Source organism: Tyto alba, unplaced genomic scaffold (assembly GCF_018691265.1).
Source record: "Tyto alba isolate M040663 unplaced genomic scaffold, T.alba_DEE_v4.0 Super-Scaffold_44, whole genome shotgun sequence".
Taxonomy (NCBI): domain Eukaryota; kingdom Metazoa; phylum Chordata; class Aves; order Strigiformes; family Tytonidae; genus Tyto; species Tyto alba.
The window spans coordinates 9,673,643-9,701,566 of record NW_024881320.1 but is presented as its reverse complement, the minus strand read 5'-3'; the positions used below and the strand labels follow the sequence as shown (position 1 = coordinate 9,701,566).

Sequence of the window (27,924 nt, the reverse complement as noted above, 5' to 3'; positions counted from 1 at the left end):
GTCCGGCGATATTGCCCCGAGATGCCCTAACGAAATCCCTTCCCCTCCTCTTTATATTGCTGTCGGGTAAGCAGCGTGGGTCAGCACCGGGACACTCTTCTCTGTGACGTGTCCCTGAGCTCGGGGTAGAAACTGCCCCAGCCGGGAATCGCGCTGCTAGCACCAGCAAAGAAACAAAACACCGATCGTGTCACGCTCTGCCCTTATGCCGTTAGCTACAGCAACATATGCTCAAATATGTAAGAGTAGTCTAGATTTTTCTCTGCAAATATTTTTACCACATCCAAAGATAATATTTCAACAGAAGAATCAAGCCCCGCAGGCTACAGACAGGGCAGCTATATATAACCCGCTTGCTCACTCCGGCTCTCCGCGCATCAGCTCGGGTTATGCAACCCCCATCGCGGCGGTAGCCACCGGCGCGCCCCACGGCTCCGCCCGCCCGTCAGGACATTTCCCCCGGGACGTCGGTGCAGCCACCCACCCGGAGGGACCGGCACCGGGGCTGGGACCGGGGCCGGGCCGGGCCCGGCGGGGCGGGCGCGCCGCCTCGCCCCGAGCCGATGCGGAGGAAGGGGCCGGGAGACGCCGCGGTGCTCCGAGGGTCCGGTGCCGGGCGGTGAGTAGCGCCTCACCCTCGCCGAGGCAGAGAGCGGGGAACCGGGGCGGCTCTCCCCGGCGGCCGGCGGAGAGCGGCCCCCGGCCCGGGCGGGCCGTGCAGGTGCTGCCGGCAGAGTGGGCTCTCACGCCGGGCTGGGCTCGCCTGCCGCTCCGCCGGTTGCAGGGGATGCTTTGGGGGTTTGGTGGCCCGGGGCTGGGGAGGGTGTAGGGGAGGTGTTCCAAACCGCTCCGGCGAGGTGGCCAGCGGTACCTGTGCCCACAGCGCACCCCGACGTGCCCGGCCCCCGCCTGCTGCGGCGGTTCGAGCTGCGAGTCCCCGCGGCCGCCGAGCCCCCGGGGCCGGGCCAAGGCAGCCCGCAGCCCCGCGGTGGATGGGGACTGGAGGAAGGGAGCAATGCCCCTGCTCGGTGCCGGACATCCGCAGCGTGACGCCGGGCTTGGCTCGGCTGGGCTCGGCTCTGCCCTTCCCGTCCGCCGGCTCCCGGCGCCGTGATTGACACCGCCGGCCCCTCCGCCCGCCCCGCAGCACACATCCCATCCCTCCCTGCCGGCCGCTCGCCGTGCCCGGGAGGCGGGGAAGGGCCTCCCCAGCCCTTTGACACCGTCTCGGCAGGAGTTTCACTTCGCTTTCGCCGCCGCCGCCGCCGCTTCTGCAGGCAAACACCCCCGGCTTCCATGTGACGCCTCCCAGCCACTGAATGGGGGAAAGCGCCTATAAGGGAGCCACTTTCCCTACGTGCAGAAGAAAAGGAGGGAACGGGGGGGCAGAAGCAGGAGGTGGTGGTTGGGGGGAAGGGAAGAGAGAAAATAAATTAATAAATCGCAGGGAACGAAGTTGGGGGGAGAGAAATTGAGACCTCGGGGAAGAACTTCGTGGGGTTATTTATTTCCCCCGTCCCCGTCCCCTCTCGCTAATAGGGCTCGATCCGGCCGTTGCGGTGCTCGGCGCTGACTGAAAAGGGCCCCGGGGAAGTTTATTGCTCCCCAACGCCCTTCCCGGGGGGGGGGACGGGATACACAGAGGGTTTGGGTTGTTTTCTGTTGGTTTAGTTTTGTTTTTTTTTTTTAACCTTTCCTCCCCCCCCCTACCTCCCTCCCCCCCGTCTGGAAGGAGGGGGGTCTCGCTCGCACCTCCCTGGATGGTGCCGTAGAAAGGAGGGGAGTGAGGGGGTGGGAGGGGGGGCTCGTGGTGGGAGGCTGCCGCGGCTGCTGCTCCTGCATTGGTGTCTCCTCTATGGACGAAAACAGCCCTCTGTCTCCCAAGGCAAATGCTTTCAGTATCGCCTCTCTGATTTCAGTCGCCGCCGCCGCCGAGCAAGCAGGGAAGGGAGCGCTGGAGGAGCCCCGCGGCGGCCGCAGCGCGCCCGCCCGCCCCGGCTGCCGCCCGCAGAAGATGCACTTCAGCACCGTCACCAGGGACATGGAAGGTGAGCGCCGCGCTCGGCCCCGCAGGGCTGTGGGGACGAGACCCCCCCGGTCACCGCGTCTCGGGAGTGTTTTCACGCGTCCCGTACCGGCGGCAGGGCCGGGGGGAGCGCACGGAGCACGGCCTGCCCGCGGGGCCGGTCGGAGGGAGCTTTGCCGTGCCCCCCCCGGCACGCCAGGGACCTCGCAGTCTTCCCTTGGAGAATAAGTCTCTGCCCGTGTCCCGGTGGCGACTTCCGACGGCTCCGCCGCTTGGACCCGCGGCTCCTCGGAGGTGCTGGAGCATCCTCTGACAGCGCCGGCTGTGCCCAGGGCAGCGGCGGGCCGCGGTGGGCTCCCGCCGGCTCTGCAGCCACTGTCCGTCCTGGGGGGCGGCGGCAGAAATAACTCAAGAGACCCTCAGGACCTCGAGGAGCCTTTCAGCATCAGAGGGGATCCAAAGGAGCCGTTCGTTCCCCGGGGCGGCCTGTCATGCGCCGCAGGGCCCGCTCGGGCCGGCCGCCGAGAGCTGCGTGTCCCGGCTCTCTTCGGCGTGGGCCCGGAGCTTTGCTCTGGTCCCCATCTGTTCCCCCTCTCTCGATCGGGCATGAAAAGAAGGGGGGGATTACCAAACCAGATCCGTCTTCCCCTGTCAGCCACGGCCCCGCGGCCCCAGAGCGGGGGATGTTACCTGCAGCACCGTAGCTACACGGAAATAAGAACCGGTTTCTTTCTTTGAGTTCCCCCCCTTATATTTTTTTTTTCGTTTTGGGGGGTTTAGGGAGAGTTTGCTTTGTTCTAAATCGTGTGCAGTGACGGAGGCCTTCTGCAGAGATAGCACGGACTCTGCACCGCCGCGGTTCTTGGCAGATCTCTCGGGTTTGCAAAGGAGAAAAAAAAAAAAATAAGGAAAAAAAGTTAAAAAAAAAAAAAAAAAAAAAAGAGAGCCTAGGCAGGCAGGCAGCGGGAGCAGCGAGCTCCCCGCCTGCCCCGGGGGGAGCGGGGCTGGGGCCAAGGAAAGCGGAAAGGGGGAGGCGCCCCGCTGGGCTGGGCGCGGGGCAAGGAGAGGAGGCGGAGGGCACCCCGCGGAGCCGGCGCGGCGCGGCGCGGAGGCGGGGGCCGCGCGGAGCGGCGCGGAGCTGCGGGGAAAGCGGGAGCCGGAGCGGAGCCCTGACCGCCTGTTTTTGGAATGATTTCAGCTATCTCCAGCCCCTGGCTCACCCAGCTGTCCCATTTTTGCGATGTTGCAGCTTTCACGGCCAACAGCCTGAGCAGCCTGAACGCCTCCGGGGGGTACCACCTCTCCCCCTCCCCGGGGGACCCGTACGGACAGCATGAGCCGCCGCACTACGAGCCCTGCACGGCTCAGCAGCACCCGCACCCGCCGCCCCAGCCCCAGCACGGCTATCCCTTCGGCGGGGCGGCGGCTGGGGCCAACCCGCCGCCCCCAGGCCCGGAGCCGCCCGAGGGCGCCGGGGGAGCCGCCTCGGGGCCGGCCGCCGTCTCGGGCTGCTCGGCGGGGGCGGCCGCCGCGGCCAAGGCGCCGGTGAAGAAGAACCCGAAGGTGGCCAACGTGAGCGTCCAGCTGGAGATGAAGGCTCTGTGGGACGAGTTCAACCAGCTGGGCACCGAGATGATCGTCACCAAGGCCGGCAGGTCAGTCCCCGAGCGGCCCCAGCTCTCCAGCCGTTCCCCCGCCCCGGGCCGAGGGCACCCAGGCTAGCCGGGGCGGGAGTGCCCGGCCATGGGCCCGGCTGGAAGCGATTAAATTCGCGCTTTGGGGGGAAAATCGAGTCTGGCCAAGGGCGAGCTGCGGGGCGGCCAGGCCCGGCGGTTGCCGTCATTTGATCCTAGCGCTTCTCCCCGAGTGGAATCTGCGAGCTCTTAATGCCCGAAGGCCTCGGGTGCTGCGGGGCACAACGCGCGACTGCTGCGGGCTGGGGGCGGCGGGCAGGGCGGCCCGGCCAGGCCCGGGGCAGCCGCACCGTGCGCTCCGTCGCCGGGTTTCCCTCCCGCTGTGCTCCGCCGGGCGCCGTCGGCTTTCGGTTACCCCGCACGGGGACTTAAATCCGTGTTTGCGGAGGACACTGCTCACGGGGCGGACAGCAACGGCACAGGGCGGGAAGAAAAAGCTGACAAACCAACCCGTGCAATACCTGTAACTAAATAAATTTTTAGCACGGGCAGGTATTTTCCTTCCGGTGGGGACGCAAACAGACCCCAATTCTGCACCTTGAGACGTCCTCTAGGAGCGTTGCATTTTCCAACTATTGCGTTACGAGCCCGGCTCTCCCTCGGCCTTGCTACGGCCGCCACGGCGCGGTTCCGCCGGCGGCTCGGCTCGGCGGGCGGGGACAGGGACCCCATTCCCGGCCGGGGAACAAAGGAAGCGGCTGATGCCACCGCGTTAGAAACGAGGAAAGCGTGTGGGAGGAAAAGGAGTCCCAGTTACGGTTGTTAATTAGTACACTTAAATGCGATCTCCGGGAAGCGGCGTGGCCGCGGCGGCTCGGGCAGAGCTGCCGGGATTTCCCCGCGCAGGCTCCGGGCGAGAGCTGCCTTCGGCTGTGGGGCGGGAGGCAGGAGCGTTGCTCGGGCTCTGGTCTCTTCCCTTGATTTAAGGCGATTCGGCGGCGGGAAGAGAAAAGCAAACCAAACAAATTAACGAATCCCCTGGTGCTCGCTCTCAGTTAGCTCCGGGGATGGCTGCAGCGGCGGCAGCTGGAGCCCCGAGATTGCCGCAGCCCCCGTCGCCGGGGGGAAAGGGGCGCAGCGCGGTTGCTCGGGATCCGCTCCGAAAGGGCCCAGCAAAAGCGGTGACCGCGGCCGTGCGCTCCCGCTCTCCCTGCAGAGGTTTTGAGGATCCCGAAGATGAAAAAAAAAAAAAAAAAAAATTTCATCTAGTTGCCCCCCCCCTTTTTTTTTTTTTTTTTTAAATTAGCAATTTGCTAATATAAAAAAAAATCACCGCGGTGCTCGGTGGAAAAGCGACAGGCGGAGGGGCCGGCGCTGAGTTGCGGGAGCCCGGGAGTGATTTCCCGCAGACGGTCCCTGCCCCGGCGCCGGGTCGCGCAGCCCGCTGTCTCCGGCCGCGGCCCCGGAGCCCGGCGCCGGGCTCGGCGGTGCTTTCCTTAGCGGAAAAGGCCGTTCAGGCTCCAGGCGGAGGCTCTCTGCAAACAGGAGCTCTTCGCTCTGGCGCTCTTCGCTCTCCCGGGACAGCGAAAGGATTGTAAATACCCCACTCCAAAAGGGCTCGAAAATGAACCAACTCGAATTGAATCAGGGGCTTTTTGCCCCTCCTTTTCGTTTATTTTATGACACCGACAAATCTCCAGACAGGCGAGTAAAAACAGGAGAAAATGGGGTAAAACCAGCAGGAAAAGTCTTAGGGAAGGCTCTGCGAAGCCTGTTCTCTCCCAGCGCCTCTGGGCTGGCCCTGCTGTTTGTCTAGGTGGGTCTTATCATTTCGAGTTGTTTGTTTTAAAACTGAGTTTTAAAAGAAGAAACACCGGAACTGGAGCTAATGGGGGCTTTTACACCTTTAAAAATAATAATAACAGAGAGAGGGATTGGAAATGTCCTCCAAAGTTTGCTAAAGCGTTACAGAGAGGGAGGCGCAGCCGCCCAAGCCTGATGCTGCCTGGCAGTGCCGGGCCCCGGACTGGAAGGAGCTGCGGGACCAGAACCCCGCTGCCCCAATCTCCCTGACAGGCAGCCTTTTCTCGGCAGCGAAGAAGTGACACACAACCAAAAAAGCCCCGAGAAGACGGACAGCAGGTCCGGCCATGCGCCCCGAGAATGAGCCAGGGGGGGCTCTCGATGTCCCGGTTTGATCGGGCTGTTTTTTTAAGGGGGTGTTAGTAGTTTAGTTTTTCAACGGCTTCCCGGAATGCCGCCCGCTCTCATTCCTACTCGAGCTTTCCTACTTGAGGAAATAAATAAAAAATCAAACAAAACCGAAGCCATAACGAGCCCCGATGCGAGGGCACATCTTCGGCGCGTCCCGCCAGGGAGCCGCAGGCTGGACCCTGACCCTGGTGTGTACAGAGGGAAGGAGGGGGGACGCCCCGGCCCTTTCCCTTGGCCAACCCTCGATCACATTTGCCCCGCAGCCCCTCAAAGGAATTGTGCTCTCCCTGAGAGTGGGACCCAAGCCGCCTGCTTAGCCTGGGGTCCCCGGGGCAGAACAGTGGGGACAGCCCCGGGGACCGACCTGTCCCGCCCGGAAGCCCCGGGCTCCTTCCCGATCTCCTTTCTCCCTTCAAAGGTGAGGGGACCGAGAGCCCGACCGGGCTCTGGGAACGAACTCCAGCTGGGAGGGGAATCCCCGGGAGATTCCCGTTGCCCTCTAGTCCCTGCTCGCCGCGGGGGTGTGTTTGCCCCTCCGGGCTGCGGGAGATCTCCCGCTGGCCCCAGGGACCACATTGCTGCTAACCGCTGCTTTAAAACGGACACAGGTTTAGGGAGGCAGAATCTGCACAAGTGGGAGCTCAGTCCCCTCACATTGCCCCTCAGGAGGTTCTAGACATGCCCCCCCCGGGCTGCCCGAGCCTCCCGGGACTCTGCTCCCGGCTCAGGTGTGGGTGCAGATAGGGGTTAATTCCGTGCATCTGCCTCAGATCAGGGAAGCTGAAAGGATGGGGAAACTGTGGAGAGGAAATTATTTTCACTTGTGTCTCCCCATGGCAAAGGTGTCAGTGGCTCTTGTTTCCCTCGCTCCCCCGCCCTAGCCTCTGCGTCCCACCGTGGTGGGGCATTTCTTTGGCTGGCGCAAACAGTCCCGGAGCCGACAGAGAGGCAGGGCTGCCCAGCGCTGCCCCGGGCCGTCGTTCCGGATGCTGCCGGGGACCGGAGGACACGGCAGCCCTCCTCCCCACGCTGCCCAGCCACATCTGCCTTTTCTTCCCGTTCCAGCCGGTGGTTCCTGTGAGGGGACCTGACACCGCAACCGGCCGTACGCCAGTGCAGCTGGAGGGACTGGGCTGGGAAGGTTGCAGGGGTCCCGCACCCGGCCCTGAGCACCTCCGGGCTGGGGACGGGGGCGGGTAACCACCGCGCCGGCCCCTTGGAGCTCCCTGCTGTGCCTCAATTCAGCTCTTCTCTCTCTCTCCTCTCTGTGCCAGGCGCATGTTCCCCACCTTCCAAGTGAAGATATTCGGGATGGACCCTATGGCTGACTACATGCTCCTCATGGATTTCGTCCCCGTGGACGACAAGCGATACCGGCAAGTTACACCTTGTCCGCCCTGCGGTGCTCGGTGCTGGAGGGGTTAGTGGGTCGCTGCTCTCCCAGGGCTCAGGGATGTGCCCCTGGGCCCCAGACTTGTTGGTGGGAGACGAGGGGGAGATGAGGGGTGCGGCCGCCCTGGGGTCTGTTTCACACCGTTGCAACGAGTTTGGGGCTTTCACACAACGCTGGCAGCAGCTCACAGGCGGGCAGAAGCGCCAGGTTTCCGCGGGGCAGCAGGGCAGGAGCCGCCTTGTGCTGCCCACAAAAACCCTCCCTGTTCCATTGCTCCACGTCTCCACCCAGCAAATGCCTGTTACCCACTTACAAAAATCCCTCTGGTGCTCCTCAAGTGCTGTAGCCTCTTGGCCAGGGCAGGTGGCCCGGTGGTGCCGTCCCTGTGGCTGTCCTGGGGCTGCAGTGTGCCCGTCAGCCCGCTGGGCGCTTGGGTGAAGAGAGCAGGTTTTGTGCTGTGGAAAGGCACCAATCATCCGATCCACAAAACCCTGCCCTTGTTTCCAGCAGCAGCATAGGAAGGCCTTGGAAACTGGCGACTCACAAGGCAGCGATGCGGTCTGGTGGGGAACCCTTTAAATTAAAGACAGTGAAAGGCGCATTATGTATTTAGCTTCAGATCAGGACGCCGAGCAGGCAGCCCGTGTAGGAATCGCATGGTCCGATATATAAATATTTAGACAGATATCCAAATTCTCAGGGCGTCCTAGAAATGTTTGCTTGTCAAGGGAAGTGGGATATATAACATCCAATTGAGTATATCTTTAAAAAGTAATGTTTCTGCTCGAGTCCAATGGTGTCTAATTCCCCTTGTGCAAACACTGGCTTTTAAAGTAAACACGTGTATAGAAGATTGGTTTCTCTGTTTTAAATGTTACTGTTGAATATGTACTTTGAAAGAATGAAACAAGGCTGCTAAACTGTGGACTTGCTATTAATCTACACATAACTTTCCACTCTTCACTTAAAGCCAGAACATTATTGCATAGAGGGCTCCGTTTTGCCCTGTTTTTTTAGAGGGAGAACTTTTGTGGCTTCTCTCTCAAACCTGTGCAGGTAGCTATAAATTTCCCCCGCCCTGCAGATTTCTCTCATGCCAGTTCCATCGGCAACCTGATAAAACACTCTTTCCCTCCTGCAACGAGCCTGGCTGTTGAGAAGAGCTCATTCCTCTCGTTGCCGTAGGAAGCGAGAGTGATGGGGGGGGGCGGCGCTTCCCCCTCGCCGTTCCGGGGGGACCCTCCCGGGCCAGATCCTGCGGGCCCGTGGGGTGCTGCAGCCCCGCGGGGCGCTGCTGCAGGGGGTGGTGGTGGGGACCCCCAGGGCCGCAGCTGAGGGTGCCTTCCCCTCCCGACAGGTATGCCTTCCACAGTTCCTCCTGGCTGGTGGCTGGCAAGGCCGACCCCGCCACCCCCGGGAGGGTGCACTACCACCCGGACTCCCCGGCGAAAGGGGCGCAGTGGATGAAGCAGATCGTTTCCTTCGATAAGCTCAAACTGACCAACAATTTGCTGGATGACAACGGGCATGTAAGTGATTCCAGGGGAAGGTGTCAAACACAGGGCTGCACCAGGGGGGGAACTCCCTGCGCTGTGATTCCCGTGGGGTGCCTCTGCCCGCGCCCCTCCCCAAGGGCCCTGCGTCCCCGTCCTGCCCCAGCACCGCGGCTGCCCCCGGCCAGGGGAGCCGGCAGGGCCGGGGGCTGCGCTCTCCTCTCTCGATGCTCCGCCTGGATCAGTTATTGTCTCCTTGCTCATTTTATCATTCAGATCATTTTGAACTCCATGCACAGATACCAGCCACGTTTTCACGTGGTCTACGTGGACCCCCGGAAAGACAGTGAGAAATACGCAGAGGAGAACTTCAAAACCTTTGTCTTTGAGGAGACGCGCTTCACGGCCGTGACCGCCTACCAGAACCACCGGGTGAGGCAGCAGCAGGGCTCGGGGCAACGAAAAGTGGGGGTTGGGGTACCCCCCGGCAGGCACCACGGGCGCAGGTGCACCCGGCGCTGGCTCCCGGGCCCCGGGTGTCCGGCAGTGGTGGAGGTGTCTGGGGGTGTTCCCGCCTCCTCCTCCCCATCTGCTAAACCCATTCCGGGGCAGTGCAAGGAACCCGATAGCCAGGGAGCTGCGTGGAGCTGCCTCGCTGCACATCGAGGAAGCTCCGAGAGCTCCAGCCTCATCGCCAGCTTCCCCCCGCCCGAGGGGACCTCATTACCTATGTAAACCCGAGACCGGGGCTCGTTGGGAAACTACAGGCTTCCCTCTGCGACATATCACTCACAATTTGTTTGGATAAATCTGCATTTTTACTTCTCTAAGCTCACAGCGGTCTGTTCCTCCCCAGAATACTGTTATATGTTAAAAAAACGAAACAAAACGAAACAAAACGAAACAAAACGAAACAAAACAACCCATCCCCCCTAATCTGATGTGGATTTCGGGGTAGCATTTAATCCAATTGCTTCTTTAAATCACATCTGTGTAATGTAAAGAGCAAGAACCCCAGCCGCCAGTGTAAATACGATTTCACAGCCGGGGCTTTTCAGCGCTGCTCCAAACTGCCTTGCTGGCTGCTGATGCCACAGCCCTCGCTAGGGCTGGGTCCTGGGACTGTCCCCAGCAGCTGGTGGCAGTGCCACCCCTACGGTGACTCTGAGCAAATAGACCCAGGATCCCCCCGGGATGCTGCGGTGGGGCCAGCAGCCCTCCACGGAGCAGCGGCAGGGCCGGAGCAAGGCTGTGCCTTTAAGGGGCTCCGGAGTCCCTCCCCGGCTGGCATTTGCCTGATGGCTCCGGACAGCTGCTCTTTCTCTCCTGCTTTCTATCAGTTTGACCTCTAAGGCTGGAACTGTCACTGAGGGGCTTAAAGTTTGTTTTTCAACCCATTCCGGAAACTCACAATCACATACTTTATCCGTGGATTTGCTTAAATATAGAAAATGTCCTGCCTTCTCCCCGGCGAATTAAATAAATACATAAGTATGATTTATCCAGTGATTTGTCTTAGCTGCTCTGGTGGTGACCCATATAATGTGGCATTTTCTTGCAAGTGCATTTACACAGCTTTTGCAGTCGACTCAGGCTGCCTCCCCCTTTGCCTTGAGCTCATATTAGATAGTGTACCAGCCCACATTTTCTAACAGAGGGAAAGCACGTCTGCACTTTGTGGCCACCTGGGCCTTCTCTGTTACACCAGGCACCGCGGACTCCCAACCCCTGTTGAGGGACAGGGGAGTCAGACACGGGACTGGCCCACCAGGGAGCCCCACGTATGCTGCTCTGAGACATTTCCCCCTTGTCTTTACAGATCACGCAGCTGAAGATTGCCAGCAACCCTTTCGCCAAGGGATTCCGAGACTGTGACCCAGAGGACTGGTAAGGCTGTGTCTTTATTGACTACGACTACACCTCGCTCTCACCCCCAGTTTAGCATGCACCTGCCCAGCTTATATCTGCACAAGGCTTGCATGGAGTTCAGGGAACACCGGGTCAGGGCCCGTTTGCCAGCAGCAAATTCTTTAAGTGTTGATTCTGTTGGACCATCAGCACTGTATCACTTCTCCCTGTCTTCTTCCAGGCCCAGGAATCACAGGCCAGGGGCACTTCCTCTCATGAGTGCTTTTGCCAGATCCCGGAATCCAGTTTCTTCCCCAGCCCACCAGAATGGAACAGAGAAAGGTGAGAGCCCCCAACGGCTGGGCCAGCCTGTCAGCCTGGACCTGCTGGCCTGCATGGCCAGCCTCTGCACATGCATGCTTGGGGCCAGCCTTGCACGCCGTGCTGGTGCACAGCCGCCTGCAGCGGGTACAGCTCCATTGCTAACAATCTTTGCGCTATCACCTATTTTTTAAACAAAAATAGCCACCTTTGTAGCCTAATTCATTCTTTGTAAGTCTAAACCACTCACTGTTGTTGTGCTTAGGCAACTTTGCTGCTTTAAAAACGCCACCCTTTTCCTTTAGTGTCCCGTTTTCGGCTTCTCGGCAGCAAGCTCAGCTTTGCAGAGAGGGCTGCTGGCTCCCCCTCGCATTGCCCTTTTAACGCGCCTCGGCTGCGCGCTGCGGGCCGGCCCGCTCCCATTCAGGAGCTGCAGTCAGGTCGAACAGCACCTCTGCCCATTGACTCCTTTTCCATTACGCAAATAACTGCAAAGGCAACCGAGAGCCTTTCTTCCAGCACACTCCGGGCCTGCAAAATAAAGGGAAGTCTGTATTTGTTTAGTGTTACACAATTGCAAAAATTTCAGGCGTGTACCAGCTTGTCAGTCAATCCAGCTCCATTTATCACAGTCGGAGGGCCCTGTCCCACAAGCCGCGGTTCCTGTTGTACTCTGCCGCACTCTTCACTTGCAAGCCTCGCTCTTCTCTGTGCGCACCGCTTTTTTCATTCCTTTATTTATTTATTTATTTATTTAAACGCGTGGTTTAAAGCCTGGCCCGCCGCCGGCGCTGACGCAGTGTGCCCCCGCAGATGCTGCCGAGAGCCGGCGGGAGTACGAGCGGGAGGCGGCCGGCGGGACGCCGCTGCACGCCGAGGCCGCGCACCAGCAGCTCATGTCCCGGGTGCTGAGCCCCGCGCTGCCGGGTGGCGGCGGCGGCCTGGTGCCGTTGGGCGGCGCGGGCGGCGGCCGGCCCAGCCCGCCCCACCACGAACTGCGCCTGGAGCCCGCAGCCTCGGAGCCGCTCCACCACCACCCCTACAAGTACCCGCCGGCGGCGGCCGCCGCCTACGACCACTACCTGGGCGCGAAGAGCCGGCCCGCCCCCTACCCCCTCCCCAGCATCCGCGGGCACAGCTACCACCACCACCACCACCACCACCACCACCACATGAACGCGGCGGCGGCAGCGGCGGCCGCCAACATGTACTCGTCGGCCGGCGCGCCCGCCAACTACGACTACGGGCCCAGATAACGGCGCCGCGCACGCCCTCGCGGAGCCGCCGACGGCGCGAGAGACTGGGCGGCAGCCGCGCGTGCCGCGACGTTACCGCCCTCCACCCCTTTCCCGCCTTTCCCTCTCTTCCCGCCTTAAGAGTGCGCTGGTAGGCCAGCTTGACCTGATCGACAATTGGAGAGCCCAATCGCAGGAAGCCGGGGCCCCCTTCGTCCACTCCCCACGCGCCGGCGGGCCGTGAGGGCGTGCGGCGAGGGGCTGGCGGGTGCTGCCCATCGCGGTGTGACCCGCAGCTGCACTTTGATAAATGAAGCCATATGTCGTTATTTCCCTTCTCCCCACCTCCGCGACTCCGATCTTGCGGGTGCCCCACCGTTGCGCCGGGCGCTGAGGACCGTAGGGCCGCCGGGAAGCGGTGGGAGGACGGGGAAGCCGCAGCGGTGAGGTGACTTGCCCCCTTCTCTCTCTCCCGCCGGGTTTTCTGATGGAGTTCTGGTGTTGCCACCAGTTCGGCCGGTGCACGGGTGTTTCCCAGCTCAGCGGGACGTGTAACGTTAGCATGAAGCAGGGAGGGCTGTGGGGCTGGCCCTCAGCACCGGCGGACACCAGCCCCGGTAGCAGCGGGCCCTAGGGATGGAGCGTAATTCTGCACACGTGGAAGTCTTTTTTTACCTCGGGGACGCTTGGCCTCGTTCACAGTTGGCTCAGGTGATTCTTCGAGGAGGCTGTTAGAGGAGGCAGAGTTTAGCTTAAGGGAACACTTTGAATCTTCACGGTCAGAACAAATTGTCCACTTCTCCTCCAGTCCTGCCCTGCTCCTGAGTTTTGGGGTTCACCGGGGCAACTTAACCACAACAGCATTTTCTGAGCTGTTGAGAAGAGCCTATGGCCAAGAGCACAGCTATGTCCAGCTTCTTGTTTTCACAACAGTGGAAGCTAAGGTTTGAAAACCAGTTTAGGGGTGGGGGGAATACCTGCAGAGTTTAAACTGTGTATTCTCAGCAATAGTTTGTAAACTGGCTGCTTCCCAGGCAGCCTCACAGTACTGCCTTCCTACATCCTTTCCTGAGCTCTTGATGCTCTCCCATTGAGAAGTGCCTTATAGAGGGACTTCAGGGTTTTTTCCCCAGAATGCCTCACCCCTTATATTTGGCTGACCCAAACCGCAGTAATCCCAAAGTACCTATTCTACACCTACCTGCTTGCTGCATCTTCCCTCTTAAAGCTGGTAAGTAGTTGTTGTCTTTTTTTTTTTTTTTTTTTTCCCTTTAATATATTTTGCCGTAATATCTTAGAAAGTAGTAGAAAGACTACACTTTCCTTATTGTTGAAAAGATGGGCCCGTTCATCACAATTTCTCTAGTGATGTGTTTTGAATAGTTGGCTTGTGTGTTTTGTCAGATGCTCACTGAATAGCAGTCCCTTTGTGTTCAGAGAAGGTATTGAACAGCTCCTCAGTTGGTATACAGTATTATGAACACTTTTCTGATTCTTCCAAGTGACTCTATGGAAAGAGGGTTTTTTGTTTCTGAAGTCCTCTATTCATCCATGTTTGTACATTTTCCCTACAAAACTTTTAAAACATAATCTTTCCCTTGTGCAGGTGGCAGTGTTAGCAGCAATGTTTATTTCATCTCTGGCAGTGGGCTTTGGGCTTCCAAAACTTTATGGAAGGGTGTAAGAAGGGATACAGGCTAACATGAATATTTTATGTATTTTTTTTGTCTGTTATAAAAAAAATATATCTGGATCCATGAAAAAGACTTGTGAAAGAAATATGTATTTTATTTGACATTTGCAGTGAATTGTGAGATTCTTAGTGTCTGAGTAAACCATAACTAATGTTCTCAGCAAGGTTGATGTAAAATAGCCTTGTGCTTATTATTAGTCAGTGGGAAACGGCTCCTGGATGTGCCTTGTTGCTTTGCCGCTATTATTTCAGATTTTTCAGTATGATTTGTTATCTGTAAACTGATTAGTGCCAAAGCTTTGGTCAAACGTTTAATGAAGTTGTTATATTTATTATTTCTTTCAAAGATTACACACTTTTTTTTTTTTTCACTTGATAAGTTGCATTGTAGGAAAAAAGTGAAGACAACCAAAGAATCATATCTGCAAACAGTGTAGATATATGTAGATATTTGTAGATATATGTAGATAATCTTATTTCATTTAAATTGAAAAGACATTGGACAGTGACATTTATAAATGCTTTTCCTCTTCTTTCTTTCTTTCATTTCTTGATTGATTATTTGTGTGTATTTGTCAGTTTGTCTGCTCTGAAGTCTAAACCTCCCCTACAAAATGAGGTAATTTAAATAAGGAGGGATGCTAAACTGGAGTTGTTTAGTCTGTGCAAATAGGGAATCCCCATAGGTGATTGCTCCCTCCCTTCTCAACCTGGTTGCCGGAGCTGCCCATGGTTGTAGTGATCTGTCCCTTTCAGGGTTGGGATCCCAGGTTGAAATGGATACTGTACACTTCTGTTTGTGTTGGTAAGCACCTGGTTTTCTGAACATACCTAGAGTGCAGCAAGACGTGCGCTGGCTCTCTGCAGACTGGCCACACACCTTTTCAAACGTACTTTATTGCACAAGAGCCGAGAGGACTGCATGACACAAGAAAGATGCCAGGACTAAACTGTGCTCTTACAGAAAGTGGCTTGAGGTCCTTGCCTTGACTGTAGGAATTTTAATTTATCTCCATCAGAAGAAGAGAAAATCACAGAGCTTAAACCTATGGCTGCGGGCAGCAGGCCCTCAGGATCACTAGTCTATCTGTGCTAGAAGAACCACTACAGAAGTCCTGTGTCTGAATGGGAAGGAGAGATCATGCAGCTGTATCAAGACTACAGTTTTAACTATGAAAATGGTATTTCCAACCTTGCTTTTAGGCCATCAACATGCAAGGTGCTTATATATGTTAGTATTAAGCATGTTAGCAGTCCGTTTCATGTCGTGTTTTGGTCGTGAAACCAAGCTGCTTTGGGGCTTTGACTGGTGTTTCCTCCTTGCATATGTCCATCTCACTGGATGGGGATGTTTCAGATATGGAAAGCAAGCAGGGTTATTTTTCTATCACAACAAGAAATCCACTTCAAACAAACAAAAAACCCCAGAACTCTGCATAGTGACTAGTAGAAGCCTTTTGAAAATCACAGAAAATCTGTAACACTTTAATTTTATGTTACCTGTCAGCCACTTAGTCAAGATATATCATGTATAGGCCATGCCTTATCTATATGTTTTGCAGTTTCATTTGACAAGTGACTTTGTATGATTTGATTACATGTATGTTTAAACTTCACTCAGTACATGCTGTCACAAAGGTCCATGGCACATACTTGGAAAGAAGGCTGCAGCATTTCCAGACAATACTTCCACTTATAGTCACCTCAAGTCACATGTAACACTGTGTATTTAAAAGCTGATGATAAAACAGGCCCAAGCACAGAGGTTACAAGCACCCTTTGTCTCTTCCAAACGGGTCTAGAGAATAAATTAGCCATGTGGCTCCATTTTTCAGAGGTACAGGCTGAATTTACTGATTGCTCCAAAGGTCTGAAAACTGCATCACTTACCTCAGTGTTTAAATACAGGGTTAGGCACCCACAGGTGTTTACTTGATCACTTATCACAAATGCTAGGGATAGCTCAGGTTTTCAGGATTTTTTTTTGTTATTGTTGGTTTTATTTTTTCCTCGCTAATGGATATGACTAAATTCAGTGTAGGATGAGATTTCTGTGTGCTTGCAGTGTTCATGCACACCATTTACACGCGTTACAGATGTTCTTTGTAATCTTTCCTCCTGTTCAGGGACACCCTTGAACTGCTTTGGGTGGAACTGTGAAGGTGGTCCCCAGTAGGTGCCTCTGAGCATCCGGGGGCGTTGGCATCACTTCAGTCAATCTCAAGTGTGCATACGCACAGCCAGTGCCAGGGGAGCAAGTCCTTTGGCTTCCTTCATGCTACAGCCGGTGTAACAGTGGCTTGCAGTGTGGGGAACGGCCCAAGGAATGCAGTAAGCATAAAAAGGCATTTTGCAGCCGCCGGACCACTGGGGGACAGTGTGGGTCTCCCATGAGCTAGGGGCTTCCTGGTGCATCCCTGCAAGGAGCCGTGGCTAGTGGGGCTGCGTGGCTGAGGGTCGCCTCAGCCGGGGCTCTGTCCTCCCCTGCCAAACAGACCTCATTCTCTCCAGCAAGCGGATTTCAGCCTGTGATGCCGGGATCCCCGGCCAAGGTGCGGTCGCACCTTGGTCTGGTCTGAAACGAATAAGAAAAGCAGGTTCACTCGTGCTGTGCAACGGTCTGCCTGGGTAAAGGGATCCCTATAGCCGTGGGGAACAGGTTAGGTTTGGGGGGTGGAAGCTGAGCCCTGCTGCCGGGAGGAGTGCTGGAGAGCCAGCGCAGCGCTACTTGCGAAGCGAGTTTTAGCATCTCCTCCAAGGAGTTCAAAAAGTTGCTGTGAGCGGGTTGAACAGGGCTGGGGTGGCGGGTGGGGGAAAGAGTATGTGCGGTTCGGTTTCGTGATGGGTTGAAAACAAACGCGTTACTGCTGGCACTGGGTGCAGTGGCGGGCGTGTGCCCCCGCTGTATCGCGATCCCGCGGGGCGTGTGCCCCCGCTGCAGAGCGGTCCCGGGGGCGAGCCCGCGGCACACGCGCCTCGCCGGCCCTGAAGAGCAGGCTCCCTCCGGAGGGGAGAGCTGGGCATCGCACGGGCCAGGCTGCACGCACACAGAAAGGGAGCCCTGAGAGAGCTCTTGCCAGAGCTTGTAAATAGGCAATCTGAGAGAAAAATATAGATTTGTTTTGTAAAGCAAGGATTTGATCTTTGAAGTACACAGGCATCAATAAGGAAGAACAGCAATCTGTGCTTACAATTTGAGGATAATCAGCCAGCAATAATTCAGCCATTGCTATAAACTGGTATTATGAAGAATCCAGTTTACTAGTGTAGCAGCTTGTATGTGTGCATGTATGCAACTTTTTTCTAAACGTATCGATTTTTTCCCCTTGATTTTTCTAATTCAATTGATTAGTAAGATATTTAATTTACATGAGTGTTTGACACAACTAGAGGAAAGCAGTCGTACCCAAATATTTCAGTTGCTAGCCATTAGCACGAGCACAGTGTGTGCTTATAAAATGTGCTCTCTATTAAAATGAGACACCCACTGACTGTGGGAATCTAGTTACTGCATCAAAGGTTTGGTAATTTCCAAGAATAGTATTTAATACCTTTTTTTTTTTTCCCCCCAGTATGTTGTACTGCATGTTGTATCAATGCAAAAAGCAAGAGCTAGTTTTGGAGTTATATGTTAATTTTGAAAAATATAGACATGTCCCATATACACTGTATATGTACATGTACAAATCTGCTTTTCAGAGGTCCGCCTCCCTTCAGGAAGACTATGTAAGGTACTGTATGTGTTACATATGCTAGAAAAATGCACTCATTCCCCCCCCATTAATAGAAATGACCTATTATAAATTTACCAAAGATATCATAGCTTTATAAATTGGCCACATATGTCTGTATAATATATTTATTATATCACATTTCATAGCATTTCTGTTTTATGAAATTCAGCCTTGAATATGTCACATATGTTTTGCATATATGTGCAATAGTTGGCCAAGTATATCCGAGTAAAGTATGATAAATGTGTTCTTTCCATATGGGAAATTAAATGTTTTTCCAGATTTAAAAAAAAAGTTTATGAAGAGCAGCCTATACAAAATAATTACAATAAATCACTCACTTCTATTTAGGTTAAAATTATAAATTAGAACTAGTAACAAAGTGATTAAGAACAAAAGCCAGAAAAATCATATTTAGGACCTAATTCTATAAAGAGATGAAACAGCATAAAGGGAAAGAGAGCATACGCATTTTTCAATGCTAGCTGCTACATGGTGTAAAATGATGCAAACTTGTATAGCAACTTCCACCTTATGCTCCTGGAGTGATTTTGTAGCTGATAAAGGCTAGCCTCTCATCACCTCTGTGAGAGGATGAACATTTCATACAGTGTGCCTCATTGAGAAAACAAGTGCCCTTTAGCGTCTGCTCTAGCCTGAGTTCTAGTTACAGAGTTTTGTGGCTCCTGTATGAACAGCTTGTAGTGGTCATTGGTAGGCAGTGAAGGAAAGGGTATGTTTTCCTGCAACCAAATACTTCTCACTGAAGTTCTGGTAACTAACCCACGGGGTGTTTCAGTGGGCAGGGCAGGACACTGCTAGGGCCATTGCTGTGTTCTGTACCTGCCTGTAATGTGGGCAATTGCACGAGCGCCCAGGTGCTCAGACTGAAGTCCTTGGGCTGTATCTGTAAATTGCAAAAGGAAGTTAAAACCAGAATAAACAACATGTAAAACTTACTGAAGCACCTTCGTGTGAGGTGTTTGCACTATTAGTTTTTCGATGGTTTTAGCTTGACTGATGGACAAGGGCTCTGCTTTTGTGTTTGCTTTTTCACTCTGCTTGCTTAGGGCTCCCATTGTCCTTCATTCCGGGAGGGCAGACAGTTCCGCTTCTCCCTCGGTGCTCCAGCTTGCCTGACAGCAGCACAGTCAGAGCTAGCGTTGAGAGTGGAGGGTTTGCAGGCAAAGCCGTCCTGTTCCAATCATCTTAAAAGGGCAGAGGAGGGGTGTGAGAGGGGAGTCCAGTGGCCTTCCTCCCAGGCTGATTTTATTTGAGCACTCCCTTACACATTTCTTTTATTTCAGCAAACATGAAGTGAGTCTTTCATTCTATTCCCTTTCCTGCTTGTTGTCAACTACTTCAAACCAGATGGACTCAAGAGATAAAACTATAAAGGCTCAATGTCTCTATTTAGCATGATGCCAAGTCTGCATGCCATCAAAATATCTGAGGCAAAAAAATCTGAAAAGACAATACTTCCCATAAGTATTATGTTAAAAGTATCCTAGATGCTTTTCTGTGAACACAACGTATCCATGAATCACTGAGATTTCATATCAGCAATTTTTTTAATTACCATCAAGACAAATGCCATGTCCATGTTCTCTGCCATGTTTAAAGTTATTATGTAGGTCCAATGCACCAACCTTCCTCCTACCTATGTCAGAACATGCTTATACAAGCAATGCCATGGGTGCCTGAAAAACGTACCTTTGCAAGCGTGAGATGCTAGAGCTATGGAGCAGAATAATGGCTCAGCATTTTAACAGCCTTCCTAGATTCCCTGATCTGGACGTAATCAGGATCAATTAACCCTGCAGCTGGTAGGAAAGACAGTTCATTGTTGTCCAGATAGTGCCAAAGGATTTCTATAGTTTTTTGCTACCCTAATTTATGTATACTGTGAATAAAAACTAGGAGGAAATGGCATCCAACTGTAATCTCAGTCTAATGTAACAGCTTTTTAAAAAAATTATTATTGTTGTTAGAACTTCACCTTTTCATAGACAGTTGTTATAATTAATATTTTTTCACTGCCATCTCACTCAGCTGTAAGGAGATAGTCAGTACTGCTCTGGGATGGTTCTTCTGCAGCACATGTGGGTGCTTCAAGACCTCAGTCTCTCCTGCTGCTATCTCCAGTGGCACTGTAACTTTTGGCATTGTGACTGTTCACAGTAGAGAAATAAATATATGCTCCTCTGGGTGAGCACAGGCTTATTTAGTGGTGTAGATTGAGGTTTACAGGATCTCCTAGTGTTCCAACACCTTTAAATAAGGATGTTAGGGAGATAAAAGAAAATAATTGAGAAACTGAAACGAGCTGGTGTACAAGTTTACAAAGACAGACCTATTGCTGTATGCTTACTCTAGGTACTTTTCATCGGTGTCATCCTCATCCTTTTCCCACAAAGAATCTGGTGCCTTGCTGGAGGTGGTTTGCTTCAAGGTCCTTCATGCTTTCCAGAATTTTTTATCACCTACTTTACCAGGGCAAGCTGCTGCTTTGTTTTGATTTGCCCCTTCAACCCCCTTTCCCCTCCTCTTATAATACCAAACTGCAAATGAAATTCCTCTGAGATAAGTAAGAATAAGGCAGTACACAGTAACGCTGATAAAACATACCGATATATTTCATACCATTAATCAGATGAGCAAAACATTCACAGCTGAGAGATGATGTTGCTATGGTCCCAACTACGTGGTTTAATAATAGATTAGTGTCAAAGTTTTTGCGATGGATTGTATTGAAGGGGGATAAACCACTAATGGCTAAAACAAAATATACCTCCTCAGACATAAGCATGAAATGTATTTGGGGGTGTGTATCGCTACTAAATGTATTTGGGGGAGGTGTCACTACTCAGGAACAAAATTCTTAATAGGCTGAGTAAGTGCAGCTGATGATAGCTTTAAAAATGCATAGGGGAGCAGATGGCTCAACCCAAGCAGACCTGTTATTTTGTGGTATTTGATAAGAGGTGGTGGTAAATAAAACCGTACACAAGAAGGGCTATGTGATCAACCAGCCCAAACTCTGGCTGCTGGTCTTGTCTTGACCAAAAGGGATGAGAGTATGTGGTAAGGTCAGGGGACAAAGAATTTGGTATCCAGAGTACAGTTACTTGCTCCATGCTTGCTTTGATGATGTTGGCAAGTGGTATGCTTCAATTTAAGTCTATTAAGAAAGTTACATTTCTATTTGCTGTATCTGATAGTGCAGACATGGGTTTTTGCATTTAATTTCATACTGTGAGATCTTTAAATGAATTGCAAAAAAAATGGAATGATCTTAATTCTTGATAGTTTTCTTCACAGTATAAAAGAAGTCTCCAGCATGCCCTAGAAAAGTAGGGCATGGATTAAACACAGGCAGGTTTACTTGGAAAAATTACTCTAGTAGGGTGACCCAGGCTGGAATTTCCGAATACTACAAGCACCAGAAAAACCATGCCTTCCTCCTTAGTCATCACCATCACTTTCTTGGTAGCACACTGGTTGTGCTTAAACATCAAACTTTGTGTCTCAGCATTTCTGTAACATTGTCTAGTATTAATCCAGGCAGTCATGTGCCCTGTTTTATGTAATGATCCATACTTTCACACCGCAGACACAAAGCCAGAAAAGGAAACACATTGATTTAGCGCTCAGTAATCCTTGTTTAATCCCCAGTCCTTTGGTTTACATCACTAACATGGCTCCTGCAGTAGTCAGTGTTCTATCTTTGTTCTTGGCAGATTGAATTAAAGGAAAGATTTATTAATTTGTAAGCTGGCTTTGCAGATGCATCTTGAAGGTACTAAAAACCAAAGCAGTCCAGAAGCCAGTATTTACTTAACTATAAAAATCTGCTCTTTACAACTCAGATCTTTGCAACAATCCAAGTCAAGCTGCAGAGAGTAATTTATTGGCCTACTAAAGCAATTGCATTGTATAGGGCTAAATTTAACAGCTGTCTCATTGTAGGCCTTCAGCCTACTTCCTTTTTCACACATTACTACAAATACAAACACAAATCTCCTCTTTCCTTGCTCATCTGCACCTAGGACTGCAATGCTTTATGGCTTATGTAGTGATAAGAGAAAGGGGTTGGAACTAATAGATTATTTGCAAAAAATGTTAGAGGGTCAGAGATCACCATTCATTCCAGTGGTGATAAATATTCCATGTAATTGCTGCACAAATGCTAGTGTTTGGGATTTATTTCTATTAGTTTATGAATGCCGGTTGCTTTCTTCCCTCTCACAGTGCCAAAGACGGTGATTCTTGGGAGGAAGCCTTTTGTAATCATTCAGCTGTCATCACCTTCACTCCTGAATCCTTTAGGCCAGGTACAGGCTAGCCCTGTTCCTTTCTGACAGGTGAGATTCCAGAGCTAACTTCAGCAGCTTAAGGTGGCTCTTCACTCACAACCTTCCTGCTAGCAAGTCAGATGAAATCTTGAGTGATAACCATGCTCATGTTACTATTGTAAAGAGCTTGCTTTTTTTTTTTTTTTTTTTTTCCCAGCAGAAAAAAAAAAAATCCTGGATGCAATCAGACAATTGTATTTTGCAGTCTATAGCAATATAGCCTGTCCTTCTTGTTGGAAATCATTCTACTTTGGGAAAGTCCGGGTTAGTTCCTTAAGAAAATAAACTTTTAGAAGACTGTAATTCACATTCATACTATGGCATCTAGGCTCAACTCTAAATCAAACTAATGTAGTCTGGTTGCTCATTTCAAGGAAACTATAATGCAAAAAAAAAAAAAAAATCCCTTTATGGGGTATTCAAATAAAATCAGTAGTGACGTCAAGTGTTAGTGAATTAATTGTTGTAATGTGCAGCAGTATCACATGGATAGTTCTTTGGTAATGGGAAGTAAATAAGGATAGGATGGGTCTGTTCTTGCAAGCAGATCTACAACATGTGTCCTTCCTCTTGAAGTTGATGAAACTCTTTACCTCTGTGTCTGCCTGCTAGTAAGATTACAGATGCAGTTCATGCCCTCATCTTCGATCTGTGCTTGCATGACTGAGTTTATTTTTAAATCTACCTAGTCAGACAAACATAAATATTTAAACCCCATAAAAGAGTGGTAGGTTAAGATGTGAATGCACATAGTAATCCTTAACATATCTTTCAAAAGACCTATTAGTAAATCTAAATATCCCTTGTGAGTCTCCATGATTATTTTAGCCACTGATGTTGACAGTACATGGCATTTTCCAGCGAAAAGAATATACTCAAGAGTTACTAACTTTCAGGTTCTGATCTAATAGCACTCTTAAGACATGGGGTATTAACCCTTTTTTTTTTTTTAGGGGGCTGCCACTGTGCCAATATCACAGTATTTGCATATTTATTTCCTATGGTGGATGTAAGGTGCTCAGGCCTTCATTAATGATACATTTTGTGTACTGCTTTGGGACCGGAGGTCTAGAATGGGGTGGGGGTGGCTGTGAGCCCAGCCACCAGCCAGGCTGCAGCAATGCCTCGGAGCCTCACAGCGGCCCTGGAGCAGGAGGTGCCCGTAACCACCATCCAGAACAAGCAGTGTGCTGAGCATGGAGCTGCCCTGAAATGATGGAGAGCTTTGCATCTTAAATCGCTGCTCCAGCCTTGAATCTGGCTTCTTACCACTTAGAATAATCTCTGGTGGCACAGTTGTCTTTTCCTGTCAAAAGGATTAGAGGAGGGAGGAGGACTTCTTTACTGGGACCAAGCTTGGCCCTTCTCATTTCCTACCATAACCATTTGCCCAAGATGTGTGAGCCCTGGGTTTCCTTTCCTTTTCTGCTGGATGAGCATTAAACCTACAGCTTAATTATGTGGAAATTGCCCAACAGGTAGGCTGCTGTTTGCTGCCATAGACAAGAGGCATGCTTGCAGCCTCCAGGCCACTCCCCACCCCCAGGGCTGCTGCAGAACAGCTCAAGTCTGTGGGAAGGAAGGGGGAAAAGCAACTTTTAATAGCGGGGATGCACAGTTGAGAGAAGAAACTGAGTGTGGGTTCACGATGCAGAGACAGACTATGTGTCTTGATGGTCGGGGCTGTTCTGGTTTTGTTTTGTTTTGGAGTGATAAGCTGTGGAAACTTAAATTTTTATGAGAAGCTAAGTTTTTCAGATAGTTCAAAATGCAGGCTGGACTCCAGCACTGAGCATTCCCATGCCTGTTGTTCTAGGAGTCCCAAGAAGGTATCCCTGGCCTTGATCCATGCAAAATGATGGTAGCAGCCGTGCCTCTAACTCTGTACCTTGGTGTTGAACGGGGGATAAACTGCTGATTTTTGACACAAGACACCTACATCCATGCTTGAGGTGATGCAGAGCTGTTTTTTTTCACCTTACAGGACAGTGCCCAATCACCGTCTTGACAGTGCTTTTTCAGGCATCGGCTCTCCCTTCAAGGTTGTTGATTAAAAAGGTGCAGTGACTATAGGTTACAGTGCAGAGCAGGGTACTCTCCTGAACAGATGGAGACTTATTCAATTTAATATTTAACTTATTTATTTATAACCTAAGTGGAAACTAAAGCCTAAGCATGCATCCACAGCATTATGTCCTTTTAAAAATGACATGATTGTGAAATTGTTCCCGTACAGCAGGATTTCACTAAGTTCTGTTTCAAGAGCACCACTCAAACAGAAGACACCAATCTCAAGGCTGCCTGACAGGCTTCATGTGTGGTGTAGTGTGAGACAGGGCAGGCAAAAGGAAATCTCTTTGCAAATTCCCTATCACAGGTCCCTGGACCACACACGGCAATGTTTCCTGTATTTATTTATTTGTTTGTTTGTTTATCTATGTCAATTCTGACCTACTTTAAGAAAGGAGAAAAAGAAAAAAAGAAAAGGTTTCTTCCAGCAGCAGGTCTGTGGAGAGGGACCCTGCCTCATTTCATCAGGCTGCTGGCTGGAGCCTCTTGTATGGTGTTGGTAGCTCCTCCTCAGTGTGGGAGGTGGATGATGGGTGGAGATGGAGCACTTTTACCGTCTGCGCAACTCGAGACGTAATGAACACCAGCACCTCCCATTGACTCAGCATCACTCAAAATTAGGCTTTAGCTTTCAGTTGCTATGTGATCCTCCATGCAGCTACCAAATAGTAAAGAAATAATCAAAGAAATTCATTATTTAAAGTGTCATCACACTCCAAAATGTGTAAGGCCAAGTTTTTTATAAAAGTCTGGCAACAGTATCCTGTTTGTGTGTTATAACAAAACGACCATCAAGCTTGGTGCTTAAGACTTTTAGTCCAACAGTATTTTCTGCCTGTAAAGCACAGCTGGATAGCAGACCCAAACCTTAATTTGCTCCTGTGCTTTCCCTGAAATAATTTCTAGTTTTTTGATGTTGCTGTTTACTACACTTCTGGTGACTTTTGCTTTGATGTCCAGCTCTGTACAGAGGTAGAAACAAATATTTCAAATAAAGTATCAACAGTGCACAGCCTGGTCACAGACCAGTTTGTAGAGCTGAGTTCTAGTTTTCAGGCCACCTCCCTTTGAACAAACTGGCCCTTGCTAATTGTTTCAGTGGGACAGTTGTAACTGCAATTTTGTGACTGAATACAACAGTAAGGTGTCTATGAACAGACTGTTGAATGTCTAATATGCTTTAAAAGAATGCAAACGCTACTTCATGATTCAAACACAAAAACCTTCATGAATGAATTTCAGCTTCCATAACTGTAGACACAAGTTAATGGAGCCATTCGCATTGTGCGGATAAGGATTTATCCATGCAATTCCCCTAAATGTTAATGGGACTTGTGTAGCTGAATCCCAGACGTGCCACACTGAAACCTACCCCTAACTCTCCAAGGAGAAAAGCGCTAATTGGATTGGTGAGTTTAAATCCTTCAGCTCGTCAGTCTATGGAAAGGATTTAGCACTGGCTCTGTAAAAGGCTTTACATAGCTTTGCAGTGCAGTGCAGGGAAGACTTTTTTTCCCTTTCTTTCTTGTGATTAATTGTAAGGCTTGAGGTGACAGGAGACATAATGAAATTCATAAATGCCAAAGGCCGTCCCTAGTCACATTCCTGGCTGTTGGTTTAAGTTAGACACTGACAGAACTGTGAACAAATCAAGGTTGTTCCGATAGCCTTTCAGTTACAGGGAAGAAAAAGTAACTGACAATGAGAAACCACTGGAGGTGGTTTAATGGGTATTACTTTTCAAGAAAGAGTGGTATTTTACACTGATTCAGATTACTGCATACATAAATGACTTAAAACCAGACATATTCTGCCCCCACTGCAATCTGAGCGATTCCAGTCCTTTTCACAAAAAAAGATAGTGGCACAAGTTATTTAAGCAACCTGCCAAAGAAAAGCTATTGCAAAACCTGTAGCAGAACCCAGAATGACTTGTTCTGTGTCTTCGTTTGTGACTGCCCTTGCTCTGCTTGTTATGAATTTTAAAAATCCACTTCCCTCTCAGAAAAACAAAACTCGCAGCTTGAACAAGCAGCATAAGAATTAATCTTGGACTCTCACTTCAGCTTGGAAATACATTCTCCTACTTCCCCAGATCCAGGTTTGAATTACAGTGTAAAGAATTGCTTCGCCAATCCCGTTTTCCTAGTCCATGACAGTGCAGAACATGTCATGTCTGAGTATATATTGACCAGATACTGATGCGGTGATCTTTTGAGCCAGCTGCCAGCAGTCTCTCACTGGAATTTTTGTGATCTGAGAAGGACACACAATGGACGGTTGCTGTGTGGTAGTCCAGCACTGCTAAGGGCTTCAGTTTTTTCCAGCCAAAGATCCTGATGCGATGATCCCACCCTGCTGTTGCTAAAATCTTCTTGTCTGGACGGATGGTGATATCAGATATGCCAGCATTGACAAGTGTGTGTGTTTTGTAAACCTGTGTAAGAAAGTTGTAGATGAGTTTAATGGCTTAAAACAGAAGAAAAAGGAACCTTTGGGGATTTTAGAAGGTATAGTACCCACCCATATATACTGGTATCACACAGGTAGTATGGAGGTGGATGATGCCTTAGTGAGAACACTTATAGACGGAGATGGAAAAGACCCTAACTTGAGCCTATCTATCTCCAGCACCATTCTCTAAACGTAAAAGCAGCCTTTGTATGTTTTTAGTTTATATTGCATTTAAAGCTATTTCTGTTCTGTCACAAGTGAAGCTCTCAGTCAAGGTTTTGAGAATACAGCTTTACTCTTTTCTTCCAGCTATTCTTGCATGAGCTGCAATGTTCAGAGCTATGGCCATATATTTTCCCTGCTTCTGCAATATTCCCATGCTGAGATTCTGAGCTGATGTTTAAACTACCTGCTACTTATTTCTACTGCTGTGGCCCCTCACAAAAACCCCAATAAGCTGTGGTAGCATTTACCACAGTCTTGAGAAAGGAATGCTTCCAGGAATTAGGTTACAGTGTCAGGAAATCTGTATTTCTAGTATTCCATCTCAAGAGACTTTTATTTACACCAAATTCCAAGAAGGGGATTATGACCAAGTTATTGATTTCAATCTTGGAAGCCTTTTGTTACTGTTTGGAGACTACTTGGGCACAAGTTTCTTAGGGGCACTATTAAATTGGAAGGCGTTTAGCTTCCTTTAGGAGGCACTGGGTCTGCACCGAACTTAGACCTTGGAAAGAAAAGTTTTCACTTCACTGAGATGAGTTTCCCCTGAAGCACAGAGGAAAAGCTCAAATTAATACATTGTTGCTGTTCTCACCTCAGGTAACTTGTATTAATCAGCAGTCTGCCTCTGAAACACATCCAGTATATGCACCAGTGTGCGTGTCTGTGTGCGTGCGCGCGCATGGGTGTCTGTTGAAATAGCCTAGTTTTTGTCACAATGTGGAAAACACCTTTTGAGTGCATGCTGACCTTAAACTGCTGTTTATAAGCACAACTGGAAATGATGCATTAATGTCACCATCTACCTAAGGCTGAATCTGTAGCTATCTTGTACCACAGCTTATGAAAATTTCATAAAAACTGTAATTCAGTGCATTTTTTTAATACACTGTATGTTGTTTGCTGTTTTTCTGGTGTAGGAAGGGATTGACAAGTATATTACATCCGAATAGCTTTTCTCCTCAAAGGACATTCCATGATGCACAGTTAGTACACAATTATAATGAATTTGTTCATTGCAGATAATTTTAACTATAATACTGGATGTAGAAAATTAAAGCTCCAAAAATGCTAGTCAAAGTTGGTTTCAGATGCAGTTGAACACATCTTAGAATCTTACAGGCACAAAGCCATAAGCAATTATTTTTCAACTATATAACAACTGCCCAGCTGCTTACTCAAACAGCAAGAGATGTTCAACGAGAAAAAAGGCTAGATAAAACTTGATG

At 50.7% G+C, this 27,924-nt stretch overlaps 2 protein-coding genes across 8 annotated transcripts in view; one reads left to right on the top strand and one right to left on the bottom strand.

Moving 5' to 3' along the window:
• The first annotated feature begins 878 nt into the window (after window positions 1–878).
• TBX1 (T-box transcription factor 1) overlaps window positions 879–27,924 on the top strand; it is a 35,463-nt gene continuing 8,417 nt past the window's right edge. Inside the window, exons 1-9 of one of the 4 annotated variants that reach the window (XM_042805198.1) lie at window positions 880–1,398; window positions 1,920–2,048; window positions 3,276–3,681; window positions 7,149–7,250; window positions 8,625–8,796; window positions 9,037–9,192; window positions 10,580–10,647; window positions 10,850–10,950; window positions 11,743–14,034. In XM_042805198.1, coding sequence (XP_042661132.1) covers window positions 1,320–1,398; window positions 1,920–2,048; window positions 3,276–3,681; window positions 7,149–7,250; window positions 8,625–8,796; window positions 9,037–9,192; window positions 10,580–10,647; window positions 10,850–10,950; window positions 11,743–12,185 — 1,656 coding nt within the window. In that variant the 5' untranslated portion in view covers window positions 880–1,319 and the 3' untranslated portion in view covers window positions 12,186–14,034. Of the gene's footprint in view, window positions 1,399–1,816; window positions 2,049–3,224; window positions 3,682–7,148; window positions 7,251–8,624; window positions 8,797–9,036; window positions 9,193–10,579; window positions 10,648–10,849; window positions 10,951–11,742; window positions 14,035–27,924 lie in introns of those variants that run through there. The other 3 variants (XM_042805196.1, XM_042805199.1, XM_042805197.1) reach the window with 3 other exon arrangements.
• Window positions 18,434–27,924, bottom strand: part of GNB1L (G protein subunit beta 1 like) — a 50,818-nt gene continuing 41,327 nt past the window's right edge. For all 4 annotated transcript variants that reach the window (XM_033008152.2, XM_033008151.2, XM_033008150.2 and 1 more), the window contains one exon: window positions 18,434–26,453. In XM_033008152.2, the coding sequence (XP_032864043.1) occupies window positions 26,187–26,453 (267 nt within the window). In that variant the 3' untranslated portion in view covers window positions 18,434–26,186. The remainder of the gene's footprint in view (window positions 26,454–27,924) is intronic.